The following is a 27599-nucleotide window of genomic DNA, read 5'->3' as shown; positions in this document are numbered from 1 at the left end:
CAAAAGTTCGTCTATTCTCCTTACTTTCTTCATCTGCTCACGCACTGCAGCTACTGATCCTCTTGGTGTTTACTGATCGAGAACAAGGGTAGATCTCTAAGCCTCAGGTGTTGATCAGGGTACTGATCCAGACCTTCCTTCATCACCTCTAAGCCCACTCAGTCGTCACTCCCCCCACTTCCTTTGTTCGAACGTCCACGTAATCGCGGTCTTACGTTCTCGATATGTGGCTTAGTCGGCCAGGGGCACACCGCCGACCTATCCGTGCACGCCAATGATTGGCCGACACCACGTGAAGTGGGCCCTCGGCCAACTCAATACACAGTGCATCCCCACATTGGCGCCGAAAAGTGGCGGTGACGACAGTGTGGCTGATTCACTGCAGTCGCGACTTGCGTCGTATTGTGTCATGGGTGTGTATAAATAAGAAGGTGCCACTTCGGCGGGGATCGTGCTTGTCCAAACAGTGTGACGTTGTCGAGAACCTTACCTTCAACTTTAAATAACCCTCCCGCTCCCGCTGAATTTCGATCTTCAAGTCAAATCGCGATACACTCAACCTTACCTATTATAACCTAGTTATCAGAATCTAAGTTTATTCCTTCGTACACAACATCATGTCTGGATACGACGGCTCCGGCTACAACCAGGGTGGATACGGACAACAAGGCGGGTACCAACAACAGGGTGAATATGGACAACATCGCGGCTACGGACAAGACAATTACAATGGCGGCGGTGGACACCAGCAGCCTCCTCACCACCAACAACAGCCCCATGGTGCTGCCAGCGCATACTACGGTGGTCAAGGAGGCCCTCAGTCCTATGGTCAACAAGGAGGTTACGACGCAGCGCCTCCTCAATACCAACAACTCCCTTCTGCCGCAGCCCATTCATCCAACTCCGGTCGCAACTCGATGAACCAAGGTCATCAAAACCAACACGGCGGCGAAGGCGACCCAGAAGGTGACCGTGGTGTCATGGGCGGTCTCGCCGGTGCAGCAGCCGGAGGCTACGGCGGCCACGCTCTCGGCGGCAAAGCCGGCCACGGCGTAGCCGGCACTGTAATCGGCGCCCTCGCAGGAGCCTTCGCAGGACACAAAGGCCAAGACGCCGTAGAAGACAAGTGGGACGAGCGCAAAGAAAAGAAGAAGCAAGAAGAAGAGGAAGAAAAGCGCAAGAAATACGGACAACAGCAACACCAAGGCCCCCCTCCCATCCAACACCACCAAGACACCAACAACCAGCGCTCCCAAGGCGACTTCGGCGGCAACTTCAGCGCCTCCTCGCGCGACATCCGTCTCGACGCGCATGGCGAATACACACTCCACGCCCAATGCCGCCGCGCAGACGGCTCCTACCAATCCTCCTCCATATCGCTAAACCGCATCCTCGAAAACGACGGCGGCAGTTTCCGCTGGTCCGGAGGCTCAAACTCCAGCGGTGGCGGTGGCAGCGAAAACACGTACACTGTCCAACAAGGCGACACGCTCCGCGCCATTGCATCTCGCTTCTCGCACTGCTCCTACGAGGATCTTGCTCGCCACAACAATATTACCAATCCGGACCAGATCTGGCCGGGCCAGAATCTCAAGGTTCCGGGTGGAAATAGCAGTCGTGGGGGTGGTGGGTTTGGGAGTTCGGCGAGGGGAATGAGGTTGGCGGATGGGGGGCAGAAGTTAGAGGGGGAGTTGGAACATCAGGGGCATTGGAGGATGAGGGAAATTAATCTTGATGAGAGGATTAGTAATCGGGATGGTTGCCTGGTGTTTGTTTAGGGGGTTGGATGCTAGGATAGGAGGATGAAGTGTATCATTCACGTATGAACCTGTAGAGTTTCAAACTATCCGCTTTACCTATCCACGCAATTCGCATACCGCTTCAAGAAGTCATGCAGATGGACCAACGAGTCCGTCGGAGCGAGCGCCATATAGCGACTCTGCACATCGCCGGTATATGCCAGTTCAAGATATTTACATGTCACCCACCATATCTCTAGTCCATGCTTGACAAATCCTAGTAGCCTTTGTTCCTCTGCTTCACGTTTCGCATGTAGAGCATCCCACAGCTCTTTCCAGCGTTTCGTGGCACGGGTTAGATTAGCATGTACCATTGGGGTCAAAAGAGTGGCTCGCGATACGAATACGATGGAATGTAATGCTGCAGAGATGTATTAGCTCGAGACCACGAACATTGAGGATGCAGATGGGTAAACCTACCAAATATGCCAATCATGAGAAGTCGATGTTCAAGGACGTCGATAAGGGGACCCTTTTGCTCATCAGACCAGTCCTCATTCATCAACGCAGAAACCAGTTGCTTGATGCTCGGCTTCGGTCTTGCCAGGCGCTTCGACTGTGTGCGTAAACGATTATAATCTTCTGCGGTAGCCGCATCGTAAAGCACATCATTGCACGGGAGCGTCTGAGAGACCTCTGCAATAGCAATCTTGGGAACCGAGCTGAAGAAGAAGGTAGCCATACAGTCCATAGCAAAGATGAAGTGTACAGCTCTCACTCTAGACTCTTCGGCTATGAACGCATTCCACTCCGGTACTTGGTTTTGAGACCTCACTGTGATTGTTGGTTCGAGTAACTTGAGCGATCTCATTGCAGCGACAATTTCTGGGTGTCGAGATATTTCGACTCGGCTGCGTGTGGCTTCATTGTTGAAAGTACTCTGTAGAGCCACTATGAGTGATGCGGCTTGGACTGCTTCTAGAGCGCGAGGATCGTGTCCGAAATTGGGTTTTGCGACTACATCGCGTAGATGCTCGAAGATGAAATCTTCGGCTAGATGGAAGAAGGAGCGAGATGACAAGGCGCCGTCTGTGGGCGTGCAATGTACAGATCCACCAAAGGCGACAGCAAGGAGCAAGGGCAACGAGACCTTATGCATATCGAATGTCGGCCAGTGAATGAGTGGCTGCTGGGGATGGAAGACGGTGAAGTAAGCCCAGATACACTCTTCGAAGTTTTCTGCTGTGAAAACTGCTTTCGCGGCAACCACGGGGAAAGCGCCTTCGGGGTGGTTGAAGTGAGCTGTTCTACACGTCTGGCTATATATGAAGAGCTGAGAACACAGCTCGTCGATCCTAGGTTGCAGAAGCGCGGCCGTCGGAGGTCTTTCAGGTGCCGGCGGTATTGGAGCACAGGTGTCTGCATCGCTGTAGATGAAGAAATCTGAGAAGATGCCGAAGAGTGCCACATCCCTGTCGAAAAGCTGATGGTCTGCGTCGTTGTTTTCTTGACTTCTGGACGACCGTACAGTTAATGGATCGCCAATGAAAGCACTGAGTATCGACTCGCGGCGGGGGTCTGTATACTGATATAGGAATGTGATGGGGCAGGGAGGAAGACTCTGGGCGTTTCCCACTCCAGCCGTGATATCGCGGCTCGTATGACTGGCACTGGTAGCATGAGCATCTTCGTTCAACAGCTGTGCATGGTCTTCGGTCGTTCTGAGCCGGCTTCGTCGTCCTGGTTTAGCAGATGCTATCTCATCGTGCTCGCCTCGTTTTTGGCATGACTTTGAGTGTCTTCTAAGGACGTCGCTAAGCAATGTCAACGTCGATGTCCCACGAGCTTACCCAACACTGGCGATAACCTACTGGCGGACGAACGTGCGGTTGCAGAAGGTGCATGTGTTTAGACGATCGCGTGTATCTTGTTGGTGTTGAGTAAGCTTTAAGTGGCATGTCGGATGGTCAACTCACGAGCCGACTCGTGTCGTCGCAAGTGACTGTTGCTCGAGAAGGATTTGCTGCACGTGCTACATTTGTGCAATATGCTGCCCGTGTTTGTCTCAATAGCGTCTGGCATTGACTGGTTTTTCGTTGTTGACGCGGCTGACCATGATGTGGGCTTTCCAGGGTTGAATGTGGGTTTTCAGGATGTGGGCTTTCCGCCCATGTGGGCTTTAATCGCGGCCACCTTACCGCAAAGGGCCGACCACGTGACGCAGCATCAATGCTCTCTCCATATCATCGTGTATCAGCACTCCTGTTGAAAGAATGAGTCTGCCTCTTTCAAATACTTTATGTCGCCATGTCAAAGCTGCGAGGGTTTGTAAGTCAGAGAAGCTACTACACATTCGGTATCATTTCACTCCTTCCATCTTGAACGAACCAAACTGACAGTGCCCAGCATCTACATTAAGACCTCACCCTCGGAGTCCTCGACGAAGCCATGCAGCATGTAGTAGCATGTCTACCAGCTCCCACCGTCAAAAGACTGTAGAACTAGACCGACAGCGCACCGAAACACTCCTCCCATCAGCCGTCGTCAAACCCAGGGGCGTTGTCGAACACGTCTTGTAAGCCAAACTCTCCCAGACATACCCAAACACTTCCTGACATACCCCAGAACGACCGCTGATCAAATACTCAACTGGGTTCGACAAAGCTCCATCCACCCACTGACCTTCGGCCTCGCCTGCTGCGCCATCGAAATGATGCATTGCTCCACACCGCGCTACGACCAAGACCGACTCGGCATCATCTTTCGCGCATCTCCTCGCCAGGCGGATGTGATGATCGTTGCGGGCACAGTCACCAACAAAATGGCTCCTGCTGTTCGGCAGTGCTATGATCAGATGCCAGAGCCGAGGTGGGTGATTAGCATGGGAAGTTGCGCGAATGGTGGCGGGTACTATCACTATAGTTATAGTGTGGTGAGGGGCGTGGATAGGATTATTCCTGTGGATATTTATGTGCCGGGGTGTCCTCCAACGGCTGAGGCGTTGTTGTATGGTGTTTTTCAGTTGCAGAAAAAGATTAGAAATACGAAGACGACGAGGATGTGGTATCGGAAATAGTTGAGTGTGCGGTAATCGAATACAGAGAAAGCTCAGATGAGAATCTGCCATCTCATCTTCTGCTCTCACTTCGCCGCGCGGCACGCCCGGTCGCTCCTGCCTCTTCGTCCCTTCCTTCCCTAACCGTCTTCACCCCGTCCAGTTCTTCACCACTCACGACGCGATTGCGGAGCTCTCGCAAGCGCTATTAAATCTATCGTTTCTTCCTCATTCTATCGTGTCACATTCATTGTACAGCAATTGTAACTTTCCGACAACGCGCACGAAGCCGACGCCCAACGCGCCAAAGAGCACCACCATAAGTGAGAGCCAAATCTACGAAGATGCCCAACTGCAAGCCTGTAGCGCCCGAGACGGCGGACTGTTACTTCGACTTGGGTGTGGATCAATCAGCCACAGCAGCAGTCGTCAAGACAGCGTATCATGCATTAGCGCTGCGGCATCATCCAGACAAGCAAGCACCTGGTTGGACTGAAGATGCTGTTGACTTCAGACGCGTAAGATCACTCACCCACGAAGCCTGATGATCAGGAGACTAACTAGCAATAGGTGAACGAAGCGTTTGAGATACTCAGATACCCTAGTTCACGAGCCGAATACGATGCGCTATACGAAAACATACAGGAAGAATGGGCAGAATACCGTTGCGCCCACGCCAAATACTTGCTGCAGGAAGAGATCGAACGCATTGAGGCGGAAAAAGAACGAGCCCGTGTACAAAGGGAGCAAAAGCGTCAGGAAGAGGAGAGACGACGCAAAGCAGAGGAAGAGGCTCGCGCTGAAGCTGAGCGAATCGCAAGAAAAAGGAAGGAGAAGCTCGCGGAAGAGCGATCACGTCGAGCAGCAGAGCGTGCCGAGAAGGAGCGAGCTAAGGCAGCTGAAGAGTGGTTGCGGAAATGGGAAGAAGAAGAGGAGACTAGGCAAAAGCAGCGCCGCGAACAGCGCCAGAAAGAAGCAGAAGCGCGTGAAGCGATAGTCAGAGAGCAACATCGTCTAGAGCAAGAGCGAAAGGCACAAGAGTATCTCGCCGCACTGGAGGCACAACAAAAGCTCGCAGAGCAGAAGGTACGCCAGGCCGAAGAGCTGATGGTTCGAACATACATGGAGCCTCATTTCGCCAATACGGCCGACGCGGAAGCTCAGCGTATCCAACGCCGCGTCCGCCTGGCGCACATGTGGGCGCGAAAGCTTCATGTAGACGCGAAGGCAGCTGATGATGCAGCGCCTGATGCCAGATTCGAGTTGGTGGATTTAGGCTGGCACCGGATTGATGGCACTGCCACCTGCGACTTTTGCATCAAGGACGTCAGGCTGTACTTCTTTGCGTGTCCCTTGGGAGGCGCCGCAGCGTGTGGGGATTGTGTATACAAGTTTGCACACGGGTATGAGACGGCGAACGGGGAGGTTATTGGAAAGCGCAAAGTGGAGGAGAAAAAAGCCGCCAAGGTTGGTGGGAAGAAGGGGAAGGCAAAGGGAAAAGGCAAGGGGAAGAACTGAATGGACGTAAGACGCAGGTGATAACCGAGGGTGTACAGCATGAGTATGCTAAACTTGTCAGTGAGAAGTACGGATTAAAGATGCAAGATACGACAGAGAGTGTACAGCATACGCGTATCAAGATTGTCTGTAAGAAGCACGTCAGAAAAAGGCCACCAAGGTCATAATAATGTATGGAATGTCTGATACAGGTCTTACAGAAGTATAACAATGACAAGTCAAAAGACCCACCCATTATGCCGATCCGTTGTCCCCAAATGCACCCCAAACATGCCGACCGTGATTATCGTAATGTAACAAGATAAGTAACCATCCCAACACCGGGGGTATCTTTTGAAGAATAAACACCAACACTTTTCCCGCGCCCTAAACACCTTTTTATCCCACAGCTTGTCGACCCACATGTCTGTGATGATGATGATGCAGCCCAAGACGGAAAGGAGACAGGATAATAATAACAAGCTCAAAGAGAAGAGGGAGGAGATGGGTAAGGGGACTACCCGGTCCATCCCATATCCCCACCTTGCTGTCCACCCTGCTGTCCCATTCTCTGGGCTTGTTGCTGAGCTTGACGCATCATCATCATCTGGGTCATCTGCTGTTGGTTCATGGGCTGCATTCCTTGCATACCCTGCATACCACCGTTCATCTGTCCACCCTGCATGCCGCCCATGCTTCCATTCATCTGGTTCATTTGCGCCATGTTCATACCCTGACCCATGTTGCCCATGTTACCCATGTTCATGCCCTGCATGCCGCCACCTTGCATGTTGTTCATGGTATTCATGTTGCCCATCATGCCCTGAGGCAGTTGGCCACCGCTCGCCATGGCTTGTTGTCGCATTTGTAGGAGTCGAGAATTGTTTGCGGCGTTTGCACGTTGTTGTTGGAGCATCTGCTGGTACTGTTGCATTTGCATCGGGTTGGGGGTGTTGCCGTTCTGCATGCCGTTCATTTGGCCACCATTCATCTGGCCGCCCATGTTGTTCTGCATGTGTGCCATCTGCATCTGTTGTTCACGCTGCTCTCGCTGTTTGATTTGCATTTCCATCTGGTGGATTTGTTGCATGACCTGGGGAGGAATGTTCTGGCCGTAGTTCTGCATGACCGTTTGCTTGTGCTGCTGATAGCGCGCGCGCATCTGCTGGAGATTCAGGTTAGCAAAAGTCATGGTCCCTTGATTATTGGGCATGCCATTCTGCTGCATGCCTGCTCCAGGTGACATATTCTGCATAGCCATCTGCTGTTGACTTTGCTGCTGATTTTGGGTCAATTGGCGGAAATAGTGCTGCGCGAGCTGGTTGCGGTAAGCCTGCGGATTCTGGCCTTGCGGGACTCCTTGAGTCTGAATTTGCTGCGTAGCCTTTTGGAATGCCAGCTGTTGGAATTGTTGCTGCTGGTTACCTGGCGATCCTGATTGCTGCATTTGCTGCATGCGAAGTTGCTGCTGCAGACGCTGTTGTTGCATCTGCTGAGCCTGTTCAGGCGTCATGTTGTGACCTGGCTGAGGTGTCTGCATCATCATTGGCGTTTGCCCTTGCATGGCCATAGATGGGCTGCCCTGGCCCATGCGACTCGGGGTCGGCGTCATGTTGCGATTCGGCATGGAGGCATTCATTACAGGCGTTCCTTGTACGATGTGCGGTGTGCCTGTGCGACTCAAGTTCTGCTGCTGACTGACGGAGCGCATCATGTTCTGGTGATTAGAGACGGCAGATGGCGGGCGAGCAGGACTGTTGATGGCCTGGTTCGAAGCGGTAGGTACCATCGGGGTGCCACCAAGTTGATGCGCAGCCTGCCCACCAAGCGATGGCGAGGCTGCAGCGGCGGCCATCGGCGTTTGCTGGCGTATGGTGGGCGAGAATTGAGATTGCGTAGCCGACTGGGGTGTCTGAGTAGCCTGTATGGCTGCCGCGTTCGACATCTGGTGCTGTGCTGCGGCTGCGGCTCGCAAGGCTTCATTCTGCTGCTGGTTCTGCTGCAGTTGTGCTTGATGTGCTTGATGTGCTTGCTGGCGAAGAGCCTGTTGCTGTTGACGCTCCGCGAGTTCGGCCTGCTGTCTGCTCTCGATCTCTCTCTTCCGCTGGATCTCAGCCTCCATCTGCGCTTGGCGTTTAGCTTGAGCGATTCGAGCGTCTTCCTCTTTCTTCCTCCGGTCGGCTTCCTCATGGTTTGCACGGATGTTAGCAATGGTCTTGAAGCGGGCAAATGTCTGGGAGTTGGCAGCGGCGCGCACAGCGTTGTCGTCGTTGCCGGCGGCTGTGGCCGTCATATTGCTCTGGTACTCGTCGCCCGCCAACATATAGCGCTGTAGACCCTGAGCCTCTGCCTCGTCTGCAGCCAGCTCGGCGGTGGTCCTCTTGCGAGTCTTGCGTGGAGGGGCGGGGTTCTTGTTGTTCGGATGTGTGATGGCATCCATAAGTGCGAGCGATTCACCGAAGCTCTTGGTGGGCTCCAAATAGAGGGGTGGGCAGGTGGCCCTCAGTAACTCGGCCTCGAACTCGTGTACGTTGCTATCATCGAGGACCATTTTTTGGCGTTTCGGGCTTGGGCCGTTCGCAAAGGTGGGCGTGGAGGGTACTGCCGTCATGGGAGTCGGCGGCATGCCTCCAGCTCTGCCCTGGGCTTGCATTCTTTTGAGGGTAGCCATGTCTGGTACCGGCGTGGTGGCCAGTAGCTGCATGTCGGCCAATCGCGACTGCTGCGTTGGAAACAGTACCACTGTGCCGACTTTAGCGATGCCTGGCTGCTTGGTCAGAGCCCCGTTCTGACCAGGAGCGGGCATGTTCTCCTTGTCTTCTTTGGTTTCTCCGTCTTTGCTCTGCGCGTTGGCCTGGGCGGCCTTCGCATCGGCCTGTTTGGCTGGAAAGGGTGCGAATGGAGAGGGTGTGATAAAGTTGTTGTAATTATGAATAGAGAAGGCGCTCGTGCCGGCCTCGCCAGTGCTGTTGGTGTCATCCTTGGGCTTGACGCCGGCCGAGCGGTAGTCGTGAAGCTCAACGATGAGGCAGTCGTCGTACCAAGGCGTGTTGAACTCGTAGAGCTCCTCGACCATGTTGTGCGGCACCTCCTTGTTGCGGATGGCCTGCAGCAGCTCGCGCATAGGCGACTGGTAGGACAGCGTCTCCTGGGAGTCGTTCAGGCGGAAGTGCTTGGGGTGCAGGTATACACGGAGCGACGGCGGCTTGCCCTTGTGCTTGGCCAGGATGTCTTGCTGCGTGTAGACTGCGAGATATGTTAGCGCATGTGCCGAAAGCGGTAGCGAAGAGTGAATATACCATATTTCCTGGCCTCGTCGTGCTTCGCGCCCTCGTCCTCCATGTTGGACTGGCGCGTGGTAGTGCGCGCAACTCCCGGGCGCTGAGACTCGCGGCGCAGGCGAGGAGGCTGCGCTGGGCGGGCAACTGCGACTGGGCCGGACATGATGGTGGTGACGGCGCTGCAGTTCGTCGACTCGCGGTGGGGCGGCGGTGGGACGGGCTTTCGGCCTGGGGAACCACGACCGGCAGCGGCGCGGCGTGCAGACGGCGGAGAGAGGGCAGGCGCAAAGATGCGCGCGATGCCCGAGGTGCTTCTGGCAGTGCGCGAGGGAGTGCGAGGGTGCGCGAGGAAGGGGCGACTCGAGCGAGGCTGGGCGTCCTATTGGAGATGTCTCGACGCGTGAGGATGGCCGACGTGATGTTTGCTGATCCGAGCTGATGCGCAGCTGCCTCCCCGTATGTCTAACCCTGTTTCATCATCATCCACGTGACTACCACCTCACCATGACCTCCACGGCTTCCACTCGACTTCGTCCACATAAAGCTCGCATTAATGCTAGAGCATCCAGGAAAGCGCTTCTTGCAAGATCCGATGGAGTTCAGTCGCCAAACTATATGCCACCTCTTGGCATGATGACTCTGCCAGCAGGGCTGTGCCGCACTCCGGCATTGCATCTGCACGCCATACCTGGGGCACTGCAACGTCCTCAGCTTGGAGCTGATTCTGACACTCCTCTCACATCGAGCCACTATCTTCCTAGTCACTCACAAAGTTCTGTGTAGTCTAAACGGCTCAGCCCGGTAGCCATCACCGAAGTAGCCCTCCCTCGTCATGACGAGCCTCGAAACCCTGCCATTAGAAATCCATGAGCACATCTTCGCATACCTCATACCTCGCCAGCGTCATAAAAACCTCGCTTGTCTCGACCCTGACTACTGGAGCGAACAAGAGAGGCCCGACATCTACAACATTCGGTTGACCTGTCGACGTCTACGTACGGCGGCATGGCAGACCTTCGTTTGGATCTTGGAAGATCTCCCAACAAAGTGCCAAGAAGGGACACTACGGAACCTAGCTGCCCTTCTCGAGTTACCTGAAATCTCGACTAGGCTCACATATCTAACTCTTTCACCCTACCATCTCTTCACGGAAGAAGGCTACACGCATCACTTGAGTGTTATCGCCGATTCTCGAAGAGACGAATTTCATGCGCATTGCGCATGGCTTCGAGATACCCGCTCGGAAACACTGGTCGCAATTATTCGCCTGGCCCCCAAGATCCGCCATCTAGTTTGTGTCATCGCAAGCCTCAGCCTTACATTTAATGATGCAGGTGAGAAGGCGTGGGTCGGCACGGTTTACAGCGAGGCTGTTGACCCTATGCACGTAAGTCCGACTCCTCAACCGTCCAATGGTAATTTTTCAATACTTGCCTGCATTTTACCTCCGTCACCTGCTTGGGGGTCCTTTACATGTGTTGATGAGCTATACAGATCATTCAAACCGTCCTCAGAGATACACACTTGGCAGAAAGACTCGAATCTATGTACCTCCTGTCCAGTGAACACCAACACAATTTCAAACACACTGGCGACATCCCTGAAAGCCTCACTCCTTTGAGCTACGACAACCTTCGTCATCTAACACTTGCACTGAGGACCCGAAAAGTTTCCGACTTCCGCATTCGGGCATCGCATTTGACGAGCCTGTGCATTGTGCTCGACAGAATTTGCGACGAGGATCTGACTACATTATTTACTCAAGGAGTCTGCTTTCCCGAACTATGCCCTACCCTGCGCAGCTATACCATTCGTGGAGATGAGGTCCGAGATGATCAAGAGTTTGCCAAGCTGGTGCGCCAGGTCCCGACTCGACTTCTATTACGATTCATTCTGCCAATCTTCGAGCGCGACTGGACACTGCCGTTAGTCTCGCTAGAACACATCATATCAACAGAGGAAGAAGATGCAGAGTTCACTCGCATCCCTGACTTGCAGGGTAGCGGTCGGATCGGGTTATTAGTTTTCAGGAACTTCTACCACTTCATACCTCGATCGCGGCAGAAGGCAGGAACCTCCATCAACCACAATACCAAAACAGTCGATCATCACTGGAGACCCTACGAGGCGCTACTTGCCAAGTGTGATAGCTCCCGTATTGAACACTTACCGGAGTGTGAATGATCCATTCAGGCGTTGATGTGGAGTGGTTACAATAAGTGGTAGATCTCGACCAGTCGGGGTGGAACGTCTAGAGGAAAGAGATAGCAAGCGAAAGAGGCTCATCGCATGATTTGAGGATAAGTCTTTGGCGGCGACATGTGTATGTAAATATCGAAAGGGCGAATGTGACCTCCACGACATCGCCACAATGATGCGCGAACACTACCACTCGAATCTGCGAGTGCCTTCACAGCGGCTATCGAAGATCATGTACTCAACACTGGAATGCGCTGTTTTCTCACAGGGTATAGGCTTGTATAACGTCCATGCACTTCGATGATTGCATCGCAGTCATAGCACCTCTTGAGTCACGGTCGTCATACTCGATGAGTGACTTTTGATGACGGAAACCCCGTGAAGTGACAATATGTAAACCTGTCATCTCGGCGCTGCTATAAATTTGAGCTTCGACGTCTATCCTCCTACACATATCGCCAACACACAGCTACATCGTTTCCATATCTACGAGTTCTCGTTCAGCAGCCTCTATCACCATTATCATACACAGGCACACATACCTATTCTAGCCTTTGATCGTTGTTCTTCAATTTTCGTCGACAAAGTATCGAGTACTCGGCTACCGCAACTCTCGCCATAGGTGTATTGCCTACGACTACTATCACTCGAGGAAACCTTCAAACACCCCGACATACCCACTACATATCTCCAAGCCTCATAATCTCGTTGCCTCGAAGTCATCTATTTACGTCCATCACCACTACCCTATCGACACGTTATTCATCATCCTACAGCTTCAACATATCATAGCCGTACGCCGAATCGAGACTCCCGAGCCAACCGAGGAACCTCGCGACAACACCAAGAGTTATCTGTAGACAACGTTACAATGCCAAACTCCACTCAGCGTTCCGATGAGCGTAGAGGGAAAGAACAGTGGGTCTGCAGTAATTGCAAATGGATCATCGTGGGGAAAACAGCCACTATCGGTGACAAGTGCCCACAATGTAAAGCACTTCTCAAGAGAAAAAACCAAGGCCGGAACGGCTGTGTCATATCGGGTGAAGACAAGCCTCATTGCGATGTACAGTGATCTGTCACATACCAGGAAGCGACATCCAGGCGGAGTAGGTGCTGAATCTAGTTCTTTTCAGATGACCCGAATTGACAGTATTACAGGCTTCCTCGAATCAAGCACTCGGAGCTGATAGGATTTAGTCTGGCGTGGGAGGTAGTTTGCCACACGGGAATTGACACTGGCGAAGTCAATGCAGGTGGAGCTTAGATAGCAGAGGTGGAATAGAAAACCTGTTCTTGTATATTGTCTTTTATGTCACTTTTGATATCCTCGCCTGATTCTCACTGATTGCGTGATGGTACGTGGGGCACATGTATGCGAGAGGTGACACGCATCGTGAGTGTACTTATCGCGTACCGCGTAACGCGCCATGTGAGTACCAAAGATGTGTCGCACCCTAAGATACATTGACTTCTTCAAGATATCAGGCCGAGGGGATAAAATGCTACTCCTTCACAGTAGTGGCTGAGTTGGACTTGGTATTGGCATGCCGTAGAAGACAGTATATCGTGCGAATAGATCTCAAGCACGGTCTTGTTCTTGTTGAAACACGTAACTGTGGTGAGTCGAAGCTTGAATGAGTCGTAGTGTGACACCACGGTCCGCCCCAACGTCTAAGTACATTTCGCCCTTGACCAATACACGGCAGTGACAGAACCTGAACGTTCGAAGCAGGCTTCGGCTCTTTGATGATAGCGCGCATTCGTATTGACGCAGCGTTTCTGAGTCTACGCGCTGTGACTGTGTACCAGTAGTACATTCGGTAGACACACGCCTACCATGATCTTGCCTCTTCACCACTTACGCTCGCTCTTCCTGCCCAGATATCTATACGTACCCGTTATTCACATTCATTCTTTGCACCCAGCATGTCGGGGATACCGCGTCAAAAACTGCAAGACTACCTCCCATAAAATGCATCCCAAATCCAAGAACGACAGCAAGACGCCAATGCACTTCGTATAGACTGGGTGTGTTGTCAAGAGAAATGCAAGCAGCGCATCAACAACGACGTCCATAAAGAGTCCAGCTGCACGGTCTGCAGACACAAACTAGCCGATTGCAATGAATGTCTGGAGAAAAGACTTTACGACCACAACGCGATACCCGAATTGCCCAGTTCCACCTTTTCGTCGTCGAATACCGGATTTGTTCGCTCAACCGCAATGATTGCCGCACAACAAGCTGCTGAGACGCATCAGAGGTGGAATGCTGAGGAAGCTGTGCGAGGGGAGAAAAGAAGTACGCAAGTGGAAAGAGAAGAGAGGACGACTGGGTGGAACAAGCGAAATAGACGAGTGAAATGCGTCATATTGTGAGAAGTGGTCGAGGAAACGGGTGGAAGCAGGCGTGCAGTAGGCGAAGTTGCCGAAAGAAAGAAAATCCGCGCTGCACGGGAAGAGTGCTGGACTGGAAGAGCTGCAGACATCAATGAGACTGTCGGTGGGATTGCGAATCCGATATCTGTACTGTGTGCATACCTTCAGTCACTAGCAGATATACGCGACAGCCATATATGCAATGGATGCACATGGCTCGTCCAGGACAATAGCAGTAACATCCATAGCTAGAGGCCACGCGACCTTGTAATCCGCAATGTGAATGTGTGTGAAGCTTCCGCTCTCATAAAGCTCTCGTCCTCGTTGTGCTACTTCCTCTTTCTATATCGTCGTATACGCCAACTCACCGAACTAACTCGTCTACTGACCATCCACTAAGACAGCAGCGTACTGCGTGTCGCTTGCCTGGATAGCCGACTCCAGCTTATACCACTTACACACCCAGCACCAGCCTTGTCCTGCGATGGGCTGGTACTGCTGCACCTGCGGCACCCCGAACGCCGGCGACGGTGCCTCTGAACAAGACCACACACGCATTACGGCGTGCAAGAACTGCAAGCATGGATGTTGCTGGCAATGCGGCGTATTCCGTTCTGCTCCAAAAGATCCCTTGGAAGTATCAACGGCACCCAGCCAGCCCAGCCGACGTCCAGATCGAAGTATCGGCACGCGGATCATCACGGACGCTCAACCAACATACCCGCGTCCGATGACTAGAGCGCCCACTCAGAGATCGCGAGGGAAAGGGAGGAAGAAGGAGAGTGGTGGTTGCGTTGTCTTGTGAGGAAGACGAGGGGAGGTAGAGATCTGGAGTGATGCAATGAGAATGTGAGACGGAGAAGGCGTAGAGGAGATGAAGGCAAGCTCAACGAGAGACATGGCTAAGTACATGGGAACGATCCGGCGATCGTCAGTGAAAGTGTCGCAGAAATTCCAATATACATGACCTACTTCTCAATACTGCGTATGACTTTCTGATCACGTCAATGGCTGGTGATGACGATGAGGGGAATGTGACTGGCGATGGTGTTGGACGCTGAGGCACCGCACAGTCAGAAGGAGCCATGAGTCATGCTAGCGTGTATACCGAGTCGTTGAATGGGCATCGCACCTCCCGAGGTCCTGCTAACCACGCCGCATCAGAACTACCACATGGGCAACGCGTGCGCGGGATTCCGCAGCGGACATTGAGAGGCCCGTTGCAGCTGCTTCTCCGATACCAATAGTGCGCGTAGCTTCCACATGCTTGCGGCCACGATGAAGCTGGCACCGCCCGGGCAGCTCCCACAAACACCACGCGAAACCACTCACCAACTCACACAACCATCGCTCCCCCATCAGCCTATACTCCTCCCCCATCACTAACCTACCCTCTATCCTCCCTCTCCTAACTCCCTCCTCCCCTCCCACAGCCCACCATCCCGGTCCTCGGTCCCCGGGCCCTTCTCAAACCCCCAACCTGCGACATCCAACGCCCCAAGACGCGAAACCACAGCGCCGGTATCTCTCTCCATCCGAACAACGCACGCGCCCCATGCATAATCTCAGATGCCGAGTCCCAGCACGGCGAGCCGTCTTTATGCTCGCTCAGGAGAGGGATGAACGGAAGGGAGAGAGGGAAAGGCGCTGTTGGTGGCGTGGTGCCCAGGTGCTGTGCCGTACACCTACATTGGGGGCCTGCGGCGTAGGTCGCAGAGGTGCGTTAGCGAAGCCAGGAACGGTCTTGGTCTTTGTGCGGCAGTTATTTCCCCCGCGTGGCATGGGACTCTGGTGAAGTCGGAGGGATGACAGCGAAGTGTTTAGCTGTATCGGCGAGTCCGCTGATGTCGTGAGATGAAATGACGATCAGCATCGTGAGGTTGTTCGAGTCGTGTGAAAGCGATCTACGATCTACAGTTGGCGTACTTCCGTTGTTGGCTGGGTCGCCCCGCTCAGCTGTCAAAACAACGTCGAAACTGGCGTGTAGGGCTAGGAGCCGTACGGAAGGGGTCCTGTCAAACGCGGCCTGACGTGCTATGTGTCAGGTAGCAGGATCGTTGTCGTTCCGGAATGTCAGCGTATGCTGCTCATCGCATGAATGGAAGGGGTGGAGCGGCAAACAAGCCTCACGATCCACGGCTGTCTAGATCGTCAGGCGTTTTAGGCGCCTGTGGTTCAGGCTACAGCATGTTTGTGTCGGTGTGAGTGAACACCGTGAAGTCGCACACGTGGAAAGATGTGACGTAGTCAAGATCAAAGGTAAGAAGAAGATGCGCCATGTCATTGAGGGTATTTCTATCGAGAAGCGAACCAAGGAAACTATATAACAACATTCTTATCCTGAGAATGATTATGGTAAAGACTGAGATTACCGCAGCCACGCTTTGCGTGGTAGTGTATAAGGACTGTGTACCCTTTTTATATCGACAAACGTGTTAAAGAAATGAGATGTGTGGCTCTGCCAGACAGTGATACTGTCAGGTCTCGATAATTTGCATGCATTGAATCATGCCGATGGAAGCTTGCCTGCGAGCTCCACGTAGCGCGGCCAGGTGTTGGTGAAGACGAGGTATTTGATGCTCTCAAAGGCGGGATCAAAGACTTCCTCTGTGAACTCGCTCGGGACTATTGACCTGGTGCTCGATGTTGAGGACGATGTGATGTTGGAGTCGATACTCGCTGGCCGGCTTAAGGTGTCCTCCCATGGGCATACGACATTGTCTCTGGCGACGGGTGACTTAGCTTCCTCTGGTGTCTGGGCACGCGGCATATACGGGTCGAACTCGACTTCCGCGAACATGTTTTGTAGAGTCTTGAAGATCTTGTATTCGATGTTGATCGGTGCCTCGGCGGTGAAGGGGTTAATAAGCGTGTAGAAAAGCAGAGACGCCTCGTTGAACATCTGTCGCCGTTGAGCGGTGGTAACGACCTTGAGGCTGCCCCACTTCTTCCTGAAGTTGCGCACTTCACGGAGGAAGATGCAGTTCTCGGCTGTGAACTCGCGCGCAGCAGCCCAGGCGATGAGGGGCTCGATATTCTGCTCAATGGTGAACTCCAATGACTGCATCGACGATTTGGCTTTGATCTCCTTGGTGTAGATCATGGTAGTCGATTTCCCGGATAATTGCGAGTGGTTGGAGGTGAGCGAATCGGTGTCGGAGATTGATGATCGTCTGTTCGGTTGGGCCCTCAGTGCGTCTCGCAGTGGTATGATGATGAGAACCTGTTGGCAAACGACTAGTGATGGTATAAACCTACATCGGGAGGTCAGCTGGGAACGGGTCAGGAAAGGCAACTTCACTTACCACCCGGCTGGTGCAAAGACCTTGTTGATTTGCTGGATCTGGTGCATCTTTGAGTACGTGAAGGCGATCCAAAGTGGCGTTCCTGGAAGACTGAAAGCAATGTAAGCAGGATGGAATGGATTCGATGCGACCAAACATACCCAGCAATGATGGCAAGTCTCGTTTGCCAGGCCCACGAGTGAACGTCCTTGATGTTGCGGATCTTCCATAGTATCCACGGACCAACCATCATTGTCCAGAATAGCTGCACAAAGATCGACGGAATCCTGATTCACGATCAGTGCAAGACTCGTGCAAGTGCGTCATGATAACATACCATTCGCCTCCTCTTCGGCATTCAATGTAATTAGTAGGAACTCCGAAGAAACCGTACGCGTCGTGAAAGCGGCGAGAGCCGAAGAACAGCATAATAGCGGGCAGGAACTGCTGCGGTCAGTGGTATACACATGGACGCACTACAGCATAACATACCGAAAGGACTAGTCCGACCAAAGTACCAAAGTATACTTTCTTCGCCGCATCGAGATCGCGCCACGCTTCAAGAAGGCCGAGTGGGGTATACGACATCCGCTTCTTGCGCGCACCCTCCAGAAAGTTGCGTGTCATACGGCGCTGGCTCTCGTAGGCCGTGAGCACCTTGGCATTGCATGCTGTGAGGACTTAGTATGCATCGGACCTTGCGTCGAACCTCAAACTTACCTTGGAAAAATGCCATGCCAGATGGAAGAAATACTGACATGATCCAAAACTCGGCTGAGCATGGGAAGAGACCGTTCCACGGGTAGACGAGTAGGACAAGGATGAGATAGATGTGCAGCATAAGCACCGCTGCGAAAACGATCTTGATATTCCGTATCTGCAAACAAAAAGCCTCCCTACGTCGATGGAGGAAGAAAAGCTCGACACTCAGTACCAGCGTGTACAATACGGCGACAACAATGTAAGCGACACCAAGACGGTCGAGATTGGCCCTTGTTGTGCCATCGAGTACTCGTGGGCGCAACAGAGGCGGCATGGTGATCATGCTGTGTGGGGACCAAGCGGGAGTGATAGTTTCGATTGACAGTGAAGTATGAGGATTTGAGAGTCAGGCTCCTCCTCTTACTTAACAGAACGAAAGTGGGACCGTGTAGCGGAAGGATTGAAGGATGCTGATACCGAGGGGGCGGGACAGGTTATGCCAAATGTCCATCGGCGAACAGGGCGGCACACAACTGCTAGGGAGCGCGGGAAGACGTAAGAGGTATTAGAACTGCCCTGCACATGGGTCGGGTCTGGTAAAAGATACAACAGGGCGAGGTTAGCTGCGGCTCGGGGAGGCCTGAGCGGCAAGGGATTGCTCGATGAGAGGTGTATCGCAGGGTCGGATGATACTGAGCCACCAGGGCTAGTCACTGTTCTTAGTGTAACGGGAAGGGATCGCGTCCTCTGCAGGACTGCAGCAAAACGCGTGAACGCCATGGCGTAGAGATGTGTCACGACGACTACCACGGGGGTACAGGCTGCTACCTTGTCGGGCTGCGACCGCGGATAGCAATTTGACGTCCGCCTCCAAACATGCCGGTCAGCATGCAGTCCACTGATGTGTGAACGGTAGGAAACCCGGTGAGACGAGAGTGTCGAAGATGGGGTAGATCATGTTCTGGTTCGTGCTGGGCTGGATCGTCGCATGCCGAGATCAGACATCGGAGGTTTCGGCACTCCAGCAATTTCCCAGGTACCCCAGGATTCGCTCCTACCATCACACCAACTTCAACGTTTACGTGCTTGCAAGCGTTTCCATCGCTACACACGCTTAAAGAAACCATCACGCCGCTTCTTTCCGTTGTAACTCCAATCTCGAACGCTTCATCTTGGCGGCGATGACCGCATGCCGCGGCTGCAGGTACAGTACTGCCCAGGTGTGCTCTACCCTTCGCAGGCTGTGTCGCAGCACCGCACGCGCCGAATTCTGCGACTATAGCACTTGGACTATTGATGCAGCTCGATTCTGTGTATACAGGAATATCCATGCAGTACTCCCGTTTCATTGTGCTTTCGCACGTCTTCCCATTGACCGGCAGAAAGTCTGACGTTCATGCGTTCTTTTATCCTTCGCGGCTTCGAAAACATCGCGCTACGTCCAGTCATGCTCAACACTTCTGTCAGTCTCAGAGGTTTCATGTCAACCTTCTAGAAGGCCACCTATGTTCCTGTCGCGGATGCTTCAACGTAGCTGTCACAAGCTGTCCATCGGGCACGCCGTCCGCTTGAGGATGTACCTCCGCACCTGTCGACTATGCAACGAGCCGCGGAAACCTTCAAGCCAAGATACACGCATTACTGATCGATCATATCCACCTAGTGCGGGGAAGCGTGCGGGAGGACAAAATGCCCACTGTGGCTGTACCGTGGCGGCAGGGTGTCGTTGCCTTCCGGCCATCGGCATGTCGCATCACCACGGAATATGTGTGGTTTCGACAACGAAGATTGCAACCTACAGTAGCATGCCGGGCGCGTAATTACGGCTACCTGAATATCGATGCAGCATCCGACCGAGGAGGGTGGGAGCTCCGTCTGGTTTCTGCGAACGTGATCAGGTACAAGGATGCGGTCGAGAGATTGAGCGTTGTACGACCTCGAGGCCCAATTACTTCACGTGTAAACACAGTTCTGGACTGGGTTGCTACATATCGTGATGTACCTACCCGCGAACCCGACCCCCGGCCGTTGTTATGTGGTATTGGCGAAATGACGCGCTGACGCGCTAACACTTTGAGTTTGAGTCCGCCTCACACTCAACAAGATCAACTGTCATTACCGAAACCATACATATGATTAAGTACTGTGTCCGCTCAACGGACTTCCGCACGTCTAGTATTCTTGGCGTCAAGTACTAAAATGGCTTCGAATCAACCTTGCTAAACACCAACATAATCTTACCGTCATTGCCACGCATTATAAAGAATACTTTATGACATTTCTATGAGCGGTTCATCAATCCGGCAACGTATTCATGATCTCTGATCATTGTGTCGTTGCCACGCGACATCATATCATGCGCCCACCCCGTCCACGAAATTTTCTGAACACCCTAGAGCCTACGTTGACGTTAGATCTCTACTTTGCGTATTTTCATCTTAATGTAGGCTGCAGACTCGTTCATCTCTTTCCTTGTATAGAATGCGCCGAAGGACGACAAAGGCCATGGTCTTGGATCTATGGAGATACTGCTTCGTGGGGAAGCGGGCCTCTCGCGTACAAGACTGCTGTAACTCAAAGTGCTACCCACTGGGCACTGATCATTGGTACTAGAGACGCTCGCTGGGCATAGAGATTCTCACCCAGTATCTTGAACACAACGCCCAGCGAGCCCGCTACTCTTTTTTGGAACCGTGTCTCAACTACTCTCTTGTCGGAAGACGAAGTCAGGTGACCTTCGGGGTCCACGCCGACTACGCCCACCCATGGTGTAGTACTCACAGATACTTGCTACCTAGCAATATATTGGGACGACTACACGAATGATGCCGGTTCTACTCTACTTACTGGGCTTTACTTGCGTACCATGGTTTTGGTGTGCATGTGGTCAGTCTCCAGCTTTTCGCTTAGTACGTACCCTCTCCCATAGGATGCGCTATGCCCAGGTGATGTGCGAAACGACAGAACCACAGTACTTTGACGTGACTCACGACGAACCAAAGTTAAGCAACCATCGTGAACTCATACTTTTTTAGTATATAATCTCGCATGTCCAATGCACCCTTTCTAAGATAGTTATCTCAAGACACTACGATCATACAATCCAATACACCACACACAAATAACAGCAACAGAAAACTTCATGTCTTCTAATATGGCTTCCACCAACTCTTCCTCAGCGCAGTCGCGTACCAGTATGGAGAGTTCAACCACACTGGCGCCACAACTGTCGGCCCCCGGCGTCGCGCCCACCATCATCCTCAACGAACACACCTCGCCCGAACGCACTGCGCACGCTTGGTCCACAAAACGAAAGTGGTGCCTTTTGACCGTGGTCGCATTCTGTCAGATCAGCATGAACCTCAACGCCTCGGTGTACTCCAACGCCGTGCCTCTGCTGAACGACTACTTCGGCATCACAAACGCCCGGTTGGGAATGACTGCCTTCCTCGTCGCATATGCGTTCGGCTGCGAATTCTGGGCGCCGTTCTCTGAGGAATTTGGACGCTGGCCTGTCATGCAAGCCTCTCTTGGGCTGACGAACATCTCGGTCCTGATTTGCGCCACGTCCAACAGCTTTGCCGGGATCATCGGTGGCAGGATCATGGGCGGCTTGTCTTCGGCTGGTGGATCGGTCACCATGGGCATGGTCGGTGACATGTACCACAAAGATGAACAGCAATATGCCGTCTTGTGGTGTTCCCTCTTCTCTTGTCTCGGAGCAGTCATTGGAGGCATTATCGGAGGCCCGCTCGAGCAGTTCCTGGGTTGGCGTTGGAACTTCTACATCCAGCTCATCCTTGGAGTTGCGACCCAGCTGCTTCACGGGATCATTGCCAAAGAGACTCTGGCTCCTGTTATGCTCGACAACGCCGCGAAGAAGGAACGAAAGAGCGGTAATGTCAACATCCGGGGGCCGAACGAAGACAAGAAATGGAGGGACAGGCTGCACTACAAGGAAGTTGCCACCACGATGTTTCGACCATACCAGCTGCTCTTGACTGAGCCCATCGTCCTTTTCCTGTCGCTGCTGAGCGGTCTCGCCGACGCGCTCATCTTCTCTTTCTTCGAGAGCTTCGGCTACGTCTTTCAACAATGGTCGTTCACGCCTACGCAGATCTCGCTTGCCCTCGTCGCATTAGCCGTGTCATACATCATCGGCTACTTCACCTTTTTTCCCATCATCGCCCGTCACAATGCTCGACGTAGCCGGGGCGAACAGCTCGCACCTGAGGCACGTCTCAAGCCACTCCTATGGCTCGTCACCCTCCTCCCTGCTGGGCTACTTATCTGCGCATTCGTCGCAACAGGGCCGCCACTCCACTGGTTCGGCGTCATCATGGCCACTCTCCTCATTGGAGTCGCGAACTTTTCCATCTACTACGCGTCCATCGATTACATGGTCGCCGCCTACGGACCACACAGCGCGTCTGCGACTGGTGGCAACGGCTTCATGAGAGACCTGCTCGCGGGTTTATGTGCGCTTTATACCAAGCCCATGTACAGCAATCTAGGTATTCAGAGGTCGTATCTGGTACTGTTTGGCTTGACAGCGCTGTTTTGTCTTCCGGTGTACATCTTTTACTTCAAGGGTCCAGCGATTCGTGCGAAAAGTAAGTTCGCGAGTCAATTGGCGAGAGAGAGCGAAGCGCGCGGTGCGCCAGAGGTTACGATGAGTTCCGCATCGCCCACGAGGGTCTTTCAGGAGGTTTAGCGTTGCGTGTATTCAAATGTTGACGACTTGTGTTAGCTTTTAGTTCGTTTCTTGCTTTAGTGGATACCCAGGTGTGCGTATGTCGCAGTTGCTTTATACGTATAGAACAAAAAGAACAATAAACATGATAGAAATACATATGCATAAGCGCACCATGTTTCCGTCAGTTGGCGGATAATCACTCTGACTTCGTGAGGGGTGCCCAGGTGAGAGTGGAGGATAAGTGCGCGTCATGATGACATAAGCACTGCTTCAACTGCCGAGGCTTGCCGTTGGTCGTGATGCCTGACCGGCACCCGCTCGACTGAATCCTCGAACATGTCATCGAACGGTAATACAAGACTGCATCCTTGAGCAGATCATGATCGAATTAGAGCTCAAAATGTAGCGTCTACCATATTGAGCTTATGGCTCAACGCCTCTGATCCATACTCCTCGCTTCCCAACATACCTACCTAGACATCACGATGGCGCCAGCAAAGCCCAAAGACATTGTAATCGTGGGAGGATCTCTAGGCGGCCTTCTGACTGGTGTCGCATTGAAGCGCCTTCGCAAAGATCTCAACATCCGCATATTCGAGCGCAATCCGACGCCGCTTCTGCAGGATCAGGGCGCTGGTGTGGTGGCCGGACAGGACGTACAAAAGTTCTTCAAAGCGCACGACCGAACTCAAACCACGTTGACAATCCCGAGCCACCAGCGGCTATATCTTGATAAGGAAGGCCATGTCATAGGCCGTCACAACCAGGAGCAACGCATGACAAGCTGGGATCTGCTGTACCACCTGCTACGAACGAACTACGATGGTACTGAGACCGACTACGCGAAGGTACCCACGACAGAAGAAGGGGAGGGAGAAACATCATATGAATATGGGTGTACGGTTACGAGTGTTGCGGCACCAAAACCTGCATCATCTCTGCAATCAGACTTCTCAGAACCCGTCAAGATCACGGTCCAACACAAATCCGGAGAGACGTTCTCGACCGAAGCCGACCTTGTCGTCGCAGCCGATGGACCGAGCTCCAAGATACGTGCCGAATACTTCCCCGACGTCAAGCGAACATACGCCGGATACGTAGCATGGCGCGGCACAGTACCCGAAACGCAAGTCTCACAGGCTGCCACCGATGTCTTCGTCGAGAAGTTCCCATTCTACCACACCGAGGGTATCCAGATACTAGCGTATACTATACCAGGGAAACACGGTACCACCAAACCCGGTGAGCGATTGCTGAACTGGGTCTGGTACGTCAACTACAAGGAGGAGTCGCCGGAGCACGTCGAGCTCATGACAGACAACGAGGGGAAGAGACATCACATCACACTACCGCCGGGTGGCATCAAGGAGGATGTATGGAGACGGCAAAAGGCCCTCGCGAATGAGATACTCCCACCACAGTTCGCTGAGCTTGTCAACAAGACTGAGGTACCGTTCGTACAAGCCATCACAGATGTCGTCGCGCCGTCTGCCTTGCTAGAAAACGGTAGAATCCTGTTGCTCGGCGATGCACTTGCTGGTTTCAGACCACACACAGCGGCGAGTACAAACCAGGCTGCCCTAGACGCGATGAAGCTTGCTGGCGCGGTTGAGAAGGTCATCAACGGAGGAGGAATGGAAGCGTTAAAGCAATGGGAGGAAGAAGTAATGGAGTACGGTAAAGAGATGCAAAGTCACGGTGTGCAGATGGGTAACCGAAGTCAGTTTGGTGAACATCCGATGCAGAGGTAAATGTAAAGGTAAATTACGAGGTGTACTATAGCATCTAAGGTAAAGGCAGAAAGTGCCTACTGTTGTCTGATTCCCTAGCTAAGACTACTTAACTACTAGGGAAATAGATAGCGAAATCTGCTTGTTCTCTCACCTTTGATGTTCTCTTACGATGTTTTTTCTACACCTATCTCACCATGTGCCATTATACATCTCACCGTTCTTTAGGCACACTCTGCGTTCCCTCTCTTACCTTTCAAGATGCCCCGCTCTTTGACCGCCTAGTAAGAGACGCTTGTCGCATATATAATGCCTCCTACGCTTCCGTTTCTCTATTCCTTCTACACCACCACACCTGACACCCTTAACGCTTCATACATTACATACGTCTCACCTCACAGCACCAACTTCAAGGCCCTAGAGCAAACGACAATATGAACGGCCCACCGAATCCTCCAGAGCAGCTCGACTACTATGAAATTCTCGGGGTCAATGAACGCGCATCATATGCCACAATAGAGAGGTGTCATAAGCGGTTGCAAGCTGCATACCACCCAGACAGCAGAAGAGTTGGTGCCACACCCAACACTGAGCAGTTCCAGAACGTAGGAACTCTCATTAGACGACCGATGACATTCAGCTAACTCTGACCCATAAGGTTGGTATTGCCTGGGATACGCTGAAAAGCGATGGGAAGCGCGCCAAATATGACAAGAGCTACCCTCGGATACGAAATCAATGGGACGTCTACCGAACTAACCTTGCCAAATGGAACGCTGATCAACGGGAAATCGAGCAGCGACATGCCAGAGCCGCAGCACGACGGAAAAAAGTGGATGAAGAGAAGATGGAGATTGAGAGGGGTAAGCAAAAAGTATTAGAAGAGAAGGCAAAGGAAGCCACAAGACGTCGGATGGAGCGCATGGAGACTGAGAAGGCACTTCTTGCGAAAGAAGCCAAGGCAAAAGAGCAAATTCGGCAACGAGAACAGGAAGCAATACTTGCAAGAGAGCGTCTCCAAGAGGAGATCAGACAACAAGGACTAAAACAAGCCAAGGAAGATGCACGTATTAAAGCCGACTGGGAAAGAGCACAAAAAGAACGAAACGTCACCAAAGGTAACGATAAACCTCAACATTCGCCGGACGAGGACCAGGCACTGAGAGAACGTTGGCGTCTCAAACAAGGACGGACCAAAGAACAGGCTGCCAAAGCCGAACGTGCTAATATCTTGGCCGCCGAAGAGCGACTCCGTCAACAACAAAATGAGACACAATCGTTTGAAGCAGAAGCTCGGCAGAAACATGAAGAGGCTGAGAGACGCGCCGCCAAGCAACGAGCTGCTGAAGAACGTGAAGCTCTGGTCATCGCAGCGGCCCAGGAACGTCAAGCGAGAGCTGCTCAAGACCGTCTTGATCATGGCTCTAGTTCGCTCAAGCGGTCAGCCCCAGAAGACTATGAGGAACCTCAAGCTTTGCACAGTACGAAGCAACCCAGGCAGGACAAGAAGATCAGTACCAGCCTCAAAAAGCATCTGGCGCGAGAACAAGCCAGGCGCAAGCACAGCGAAAAGCTTCGAGATGTGGGTGGTCCTGGTAACGAAGAGCGCCTCAGAGACGTCAGCATCGACCTGGGATGGAAGCACGTCGAGTATCAGAATGAGCCGTGTCCACAATGCTATACAAAGAAAAGTGCTGCACAGTTCGGCTTATGGGAGTGCCCAGACGGAGGGGCATTACGCTGTCGACCATGTTTGGCGGCATTGAGTGTGTTTGGTGCGTGAGGTGAGTGCAAGAGCGTGCAGGGGACGGGAATTCTCATGGGGCAGAAAGTGTTTTTTTTCTTCTTCCACAGGTTGTACAGTTTCCTTGACCTAATTCAGCAGCTATCCCCTTCCAGTCTTCACTATGGTCGTTTTGACTGAGGTTTATCACACTAGCTAATCACGTCTTCAAATACGAAATCGTAGGGTGCTGAGTGTCATCAGGCAGCATTAAGATCCAAAGACAACGCAATGTGATTCCAAAATGCTATATACACTCCACCAATGCTCTATATACACCGAATCGCTAGTATTAACGAGCGAATCAAAAGAAGTATGTACCATGAACGACCCAGTCCATCCTATGCCCTCAAGACATCTCATATCTCATTATTCGTGTTCGTATCTAGTACTCGAGGTCCTTGGGGTGGCGCTTGGCGAGCTTGTTGACAGCAGGGCCGGGGACGGGGTAGCTGGTGAAGGACTGGAAAACGTTGAACTTGATACCAGCATCGTCGGCCTAAATCATATAGTTAGCACATGTTCGATATTGCATCGTACGACTCAAGTGGAAGATCTTACCTTGTACAAGCTAGTACCAGCAACACCGCCGCTGGGCTTAGCAGTGCCAGAGCCCTCAACCTTGAAGTTGACGCACTGGGGGTACGCCTGGGCGCCGTTGGTCTGGCCAGCAGCGTGCAGAGCGATGATCTCGTGACGGACAACGTAGTTGCCAGGGGCGACGTTGGGGAAGGTGAGGTCCCAGGCGAAGTTGTTGGCGATGAGGTCGTCAGTGGCCCATTTTCCTGGGTTGCTTCCTGACTTCCAGGCGCTGGACTGGATCTTGGTCCACTTCAGGTCAGAGGGGCTGACGGAGCCGCAGTCGCCGTTGCAGGGCGCAATGTACTCCTGAATGGGACCAACGTGGCTGACTGGCCAGGTGTCCCACTTGAAGGTGACCTTGCTGCCGGGCTTGACGGTAACGTAGGCACCGTTGCTCTTGCCCTGCTTGTGGCAAACGATGGCGGCAGTCCCAAAGCTGTCAGGGGAGACGAAACCGTTGTCAAGGTTGTCGGCTTGCCATCTTTGGGACTGAGTCAGTATATGTCTTGCATGCAGTTCGTACAGAGTCACTTACCCTACGGTGGCGGGAATGGGGCTCTGGTACTTGAGAGCAGCGTTCCAGCCCTGGTATTCCTTGCCGTCGGCAACGACCTTGTCGACGTGGCCGTGGGCTGCCACAAGGGGCGCGAGAAGGAGGAGGAAAGAGAGCAT

The 27599-nt window shown here is 52.8% G+C and overlaps 8 protein-coding genes across 8 annotated transcripts; 5 read left to right on the top strand and 3 right to left on the bottom strand.

Annotated features, from left to right (window-relative positions):
• Positions 1–617: 617 nt before the first annotated feature.
• J4E88_005719 (uncharacterized protein) lies at positions 618–1778 on the top strand (the record flags this gene model as incomplete). Its single annotated transcript, XM_049399353.1, has 1 exon — positions 618–1778. One exon carries the CDS (start codon positions 618–620, stop codon positions 1776–1778), a length of 1161 nt encoding a protein of 386 aa, XP_049255144.1.
• Positions 1779–5138: 3360 nt separating this feature from the next.
• On the top strand, positions 5139–6312 carry J4E88_005718 (uncharacterized protein; the record flags this gene model as incomplete). Its single annotated transcript, XM_049399352.1, has 2 exons — positions 5139–5312; positions 5365–6312. 2 exons carry the CDS (start codon positions 5139–5141, stop codon positions 6310–6312), a joined length of 1122 nt encoding a protein of 373 aa, XP_049255143.1.
• A 496-nt stretch (positions 6313–6808) lies between these two features.
• On the bottom strand, positions 6809–9735 carry J4E88_005717 (uncharacterized protein; the record flags this gene model as incomplete). Its single annotated transcript, XM_049399351.1, has 2 exons — positions 6809–9537; positions 9591–9735. 2 exons carry the CDS (start codon positions 9733–9735, stop codon positions 6809–6811), a joined length of 2874 nt encoding a protein of 957 aa, XP_049255142.1.
• Positions 9736–16656: 6921 nt separating this feature from the next.
• On the bottom strand, positions 16657–18470 carry J4E88_005716 (uncharacterized protein; the record flags this gene model as incomplete). The annotated part of the gene is made up of 7 exons (XM_049399350.1): positions 16657–17404; positions 17456–17545; positions 17596–17721; positions 17772–17878; positions 17927–18105; positions 18155–18311; positions 18369–18470. 7 exons carry the CDS (start codon positions 18468–18470, stop codon positions 16657–16659), a joined length of 1509 nt encoding a protein of 502 aa, XP_049255141.1.
• A 2820-nt stretch (positions 18471–21290) lies between these two features.
• J4E88_005715 (uncharacterized protein) lies at positions 21291–22850 on the top strand (the record flags this gene model as incomplete). Its single annotated transcript, XM_049399349.1, has 1 exon — positions 21291–22850. One exon carries the CDS (start codon positions 21291–21293, stop codon positions 22848–22850), a length of 1560 nt encoding a protein of 519 aa, XP_049255140.1.
• A 467-nt stretch (positions 22851–23317) lies between these two features.
• On the top strand, positions 23318–24583 carry J4E88_005714 (uncharacterized protein; the record flags this gene model as incomplete). Its single annotated transcript, XM_049399348.1, has 1 exon — positions 23318–24583. One exon carries the CDS (start codon positions 23318–23320, stop codon positions 24581–24583), a length of 1266 nt encoding a protein of 421 aa, XP_049255139.1.
• Positions 24584–24996: 413 nt separating this feature from the next.
• J4E88_005713 (uncharacterized protein) lies at positions 24997–26345 on the top strand (the record flags this gene model as incomplete). The annotated part of the gene is made up of 2 exons (XM_049399347.1): positions 24997–25167; positions 25221–26345. The coding sequence occupies 2 exons, from the start codon at positions 24997–24999 to the stop codon at positions 26343–26345; spliced, it is 1296 nt and encodes a 431-aa protein (XP_049255138.1).
• A 385-nt stretch (positions 26346–26730) lies between these two features.
• Positions 26731–27599, bottom strand: J4E88_005712 (uncharacterized protein; the record flags this gene model as incomplete). The annotated part of the gene is made up of 3 exons (XM_049399346.1): positions 26731–26844; positions 26907–27408; positions 27463–27599. 3 exons carry the CDS (start codon positions 27597–27599, stop codon positions 26731–26733), a joined length of 753 nt encoding a protein of 250 aa, XP_049255137.1.

The sequence above is a fragment of the Alternaria novae-zelandiae genome, assembly GCF_023758075.1.
Source record: "Alternaria novae-zelandiae strain BMP 2774 chromosome Unknown scaffold_10, whole genome shotgun sequence".
NCBI classification, from domain to species: Eukaryota; Fungi; Ascomycota; class Dothideomycetes; order Pleosporales; family Pleosporaceae; genus Alternaria; species Alternaria novae-zelandiae.
This window is presented reverse-complemented; position numbering and strand designations above follow the sequence as displayed.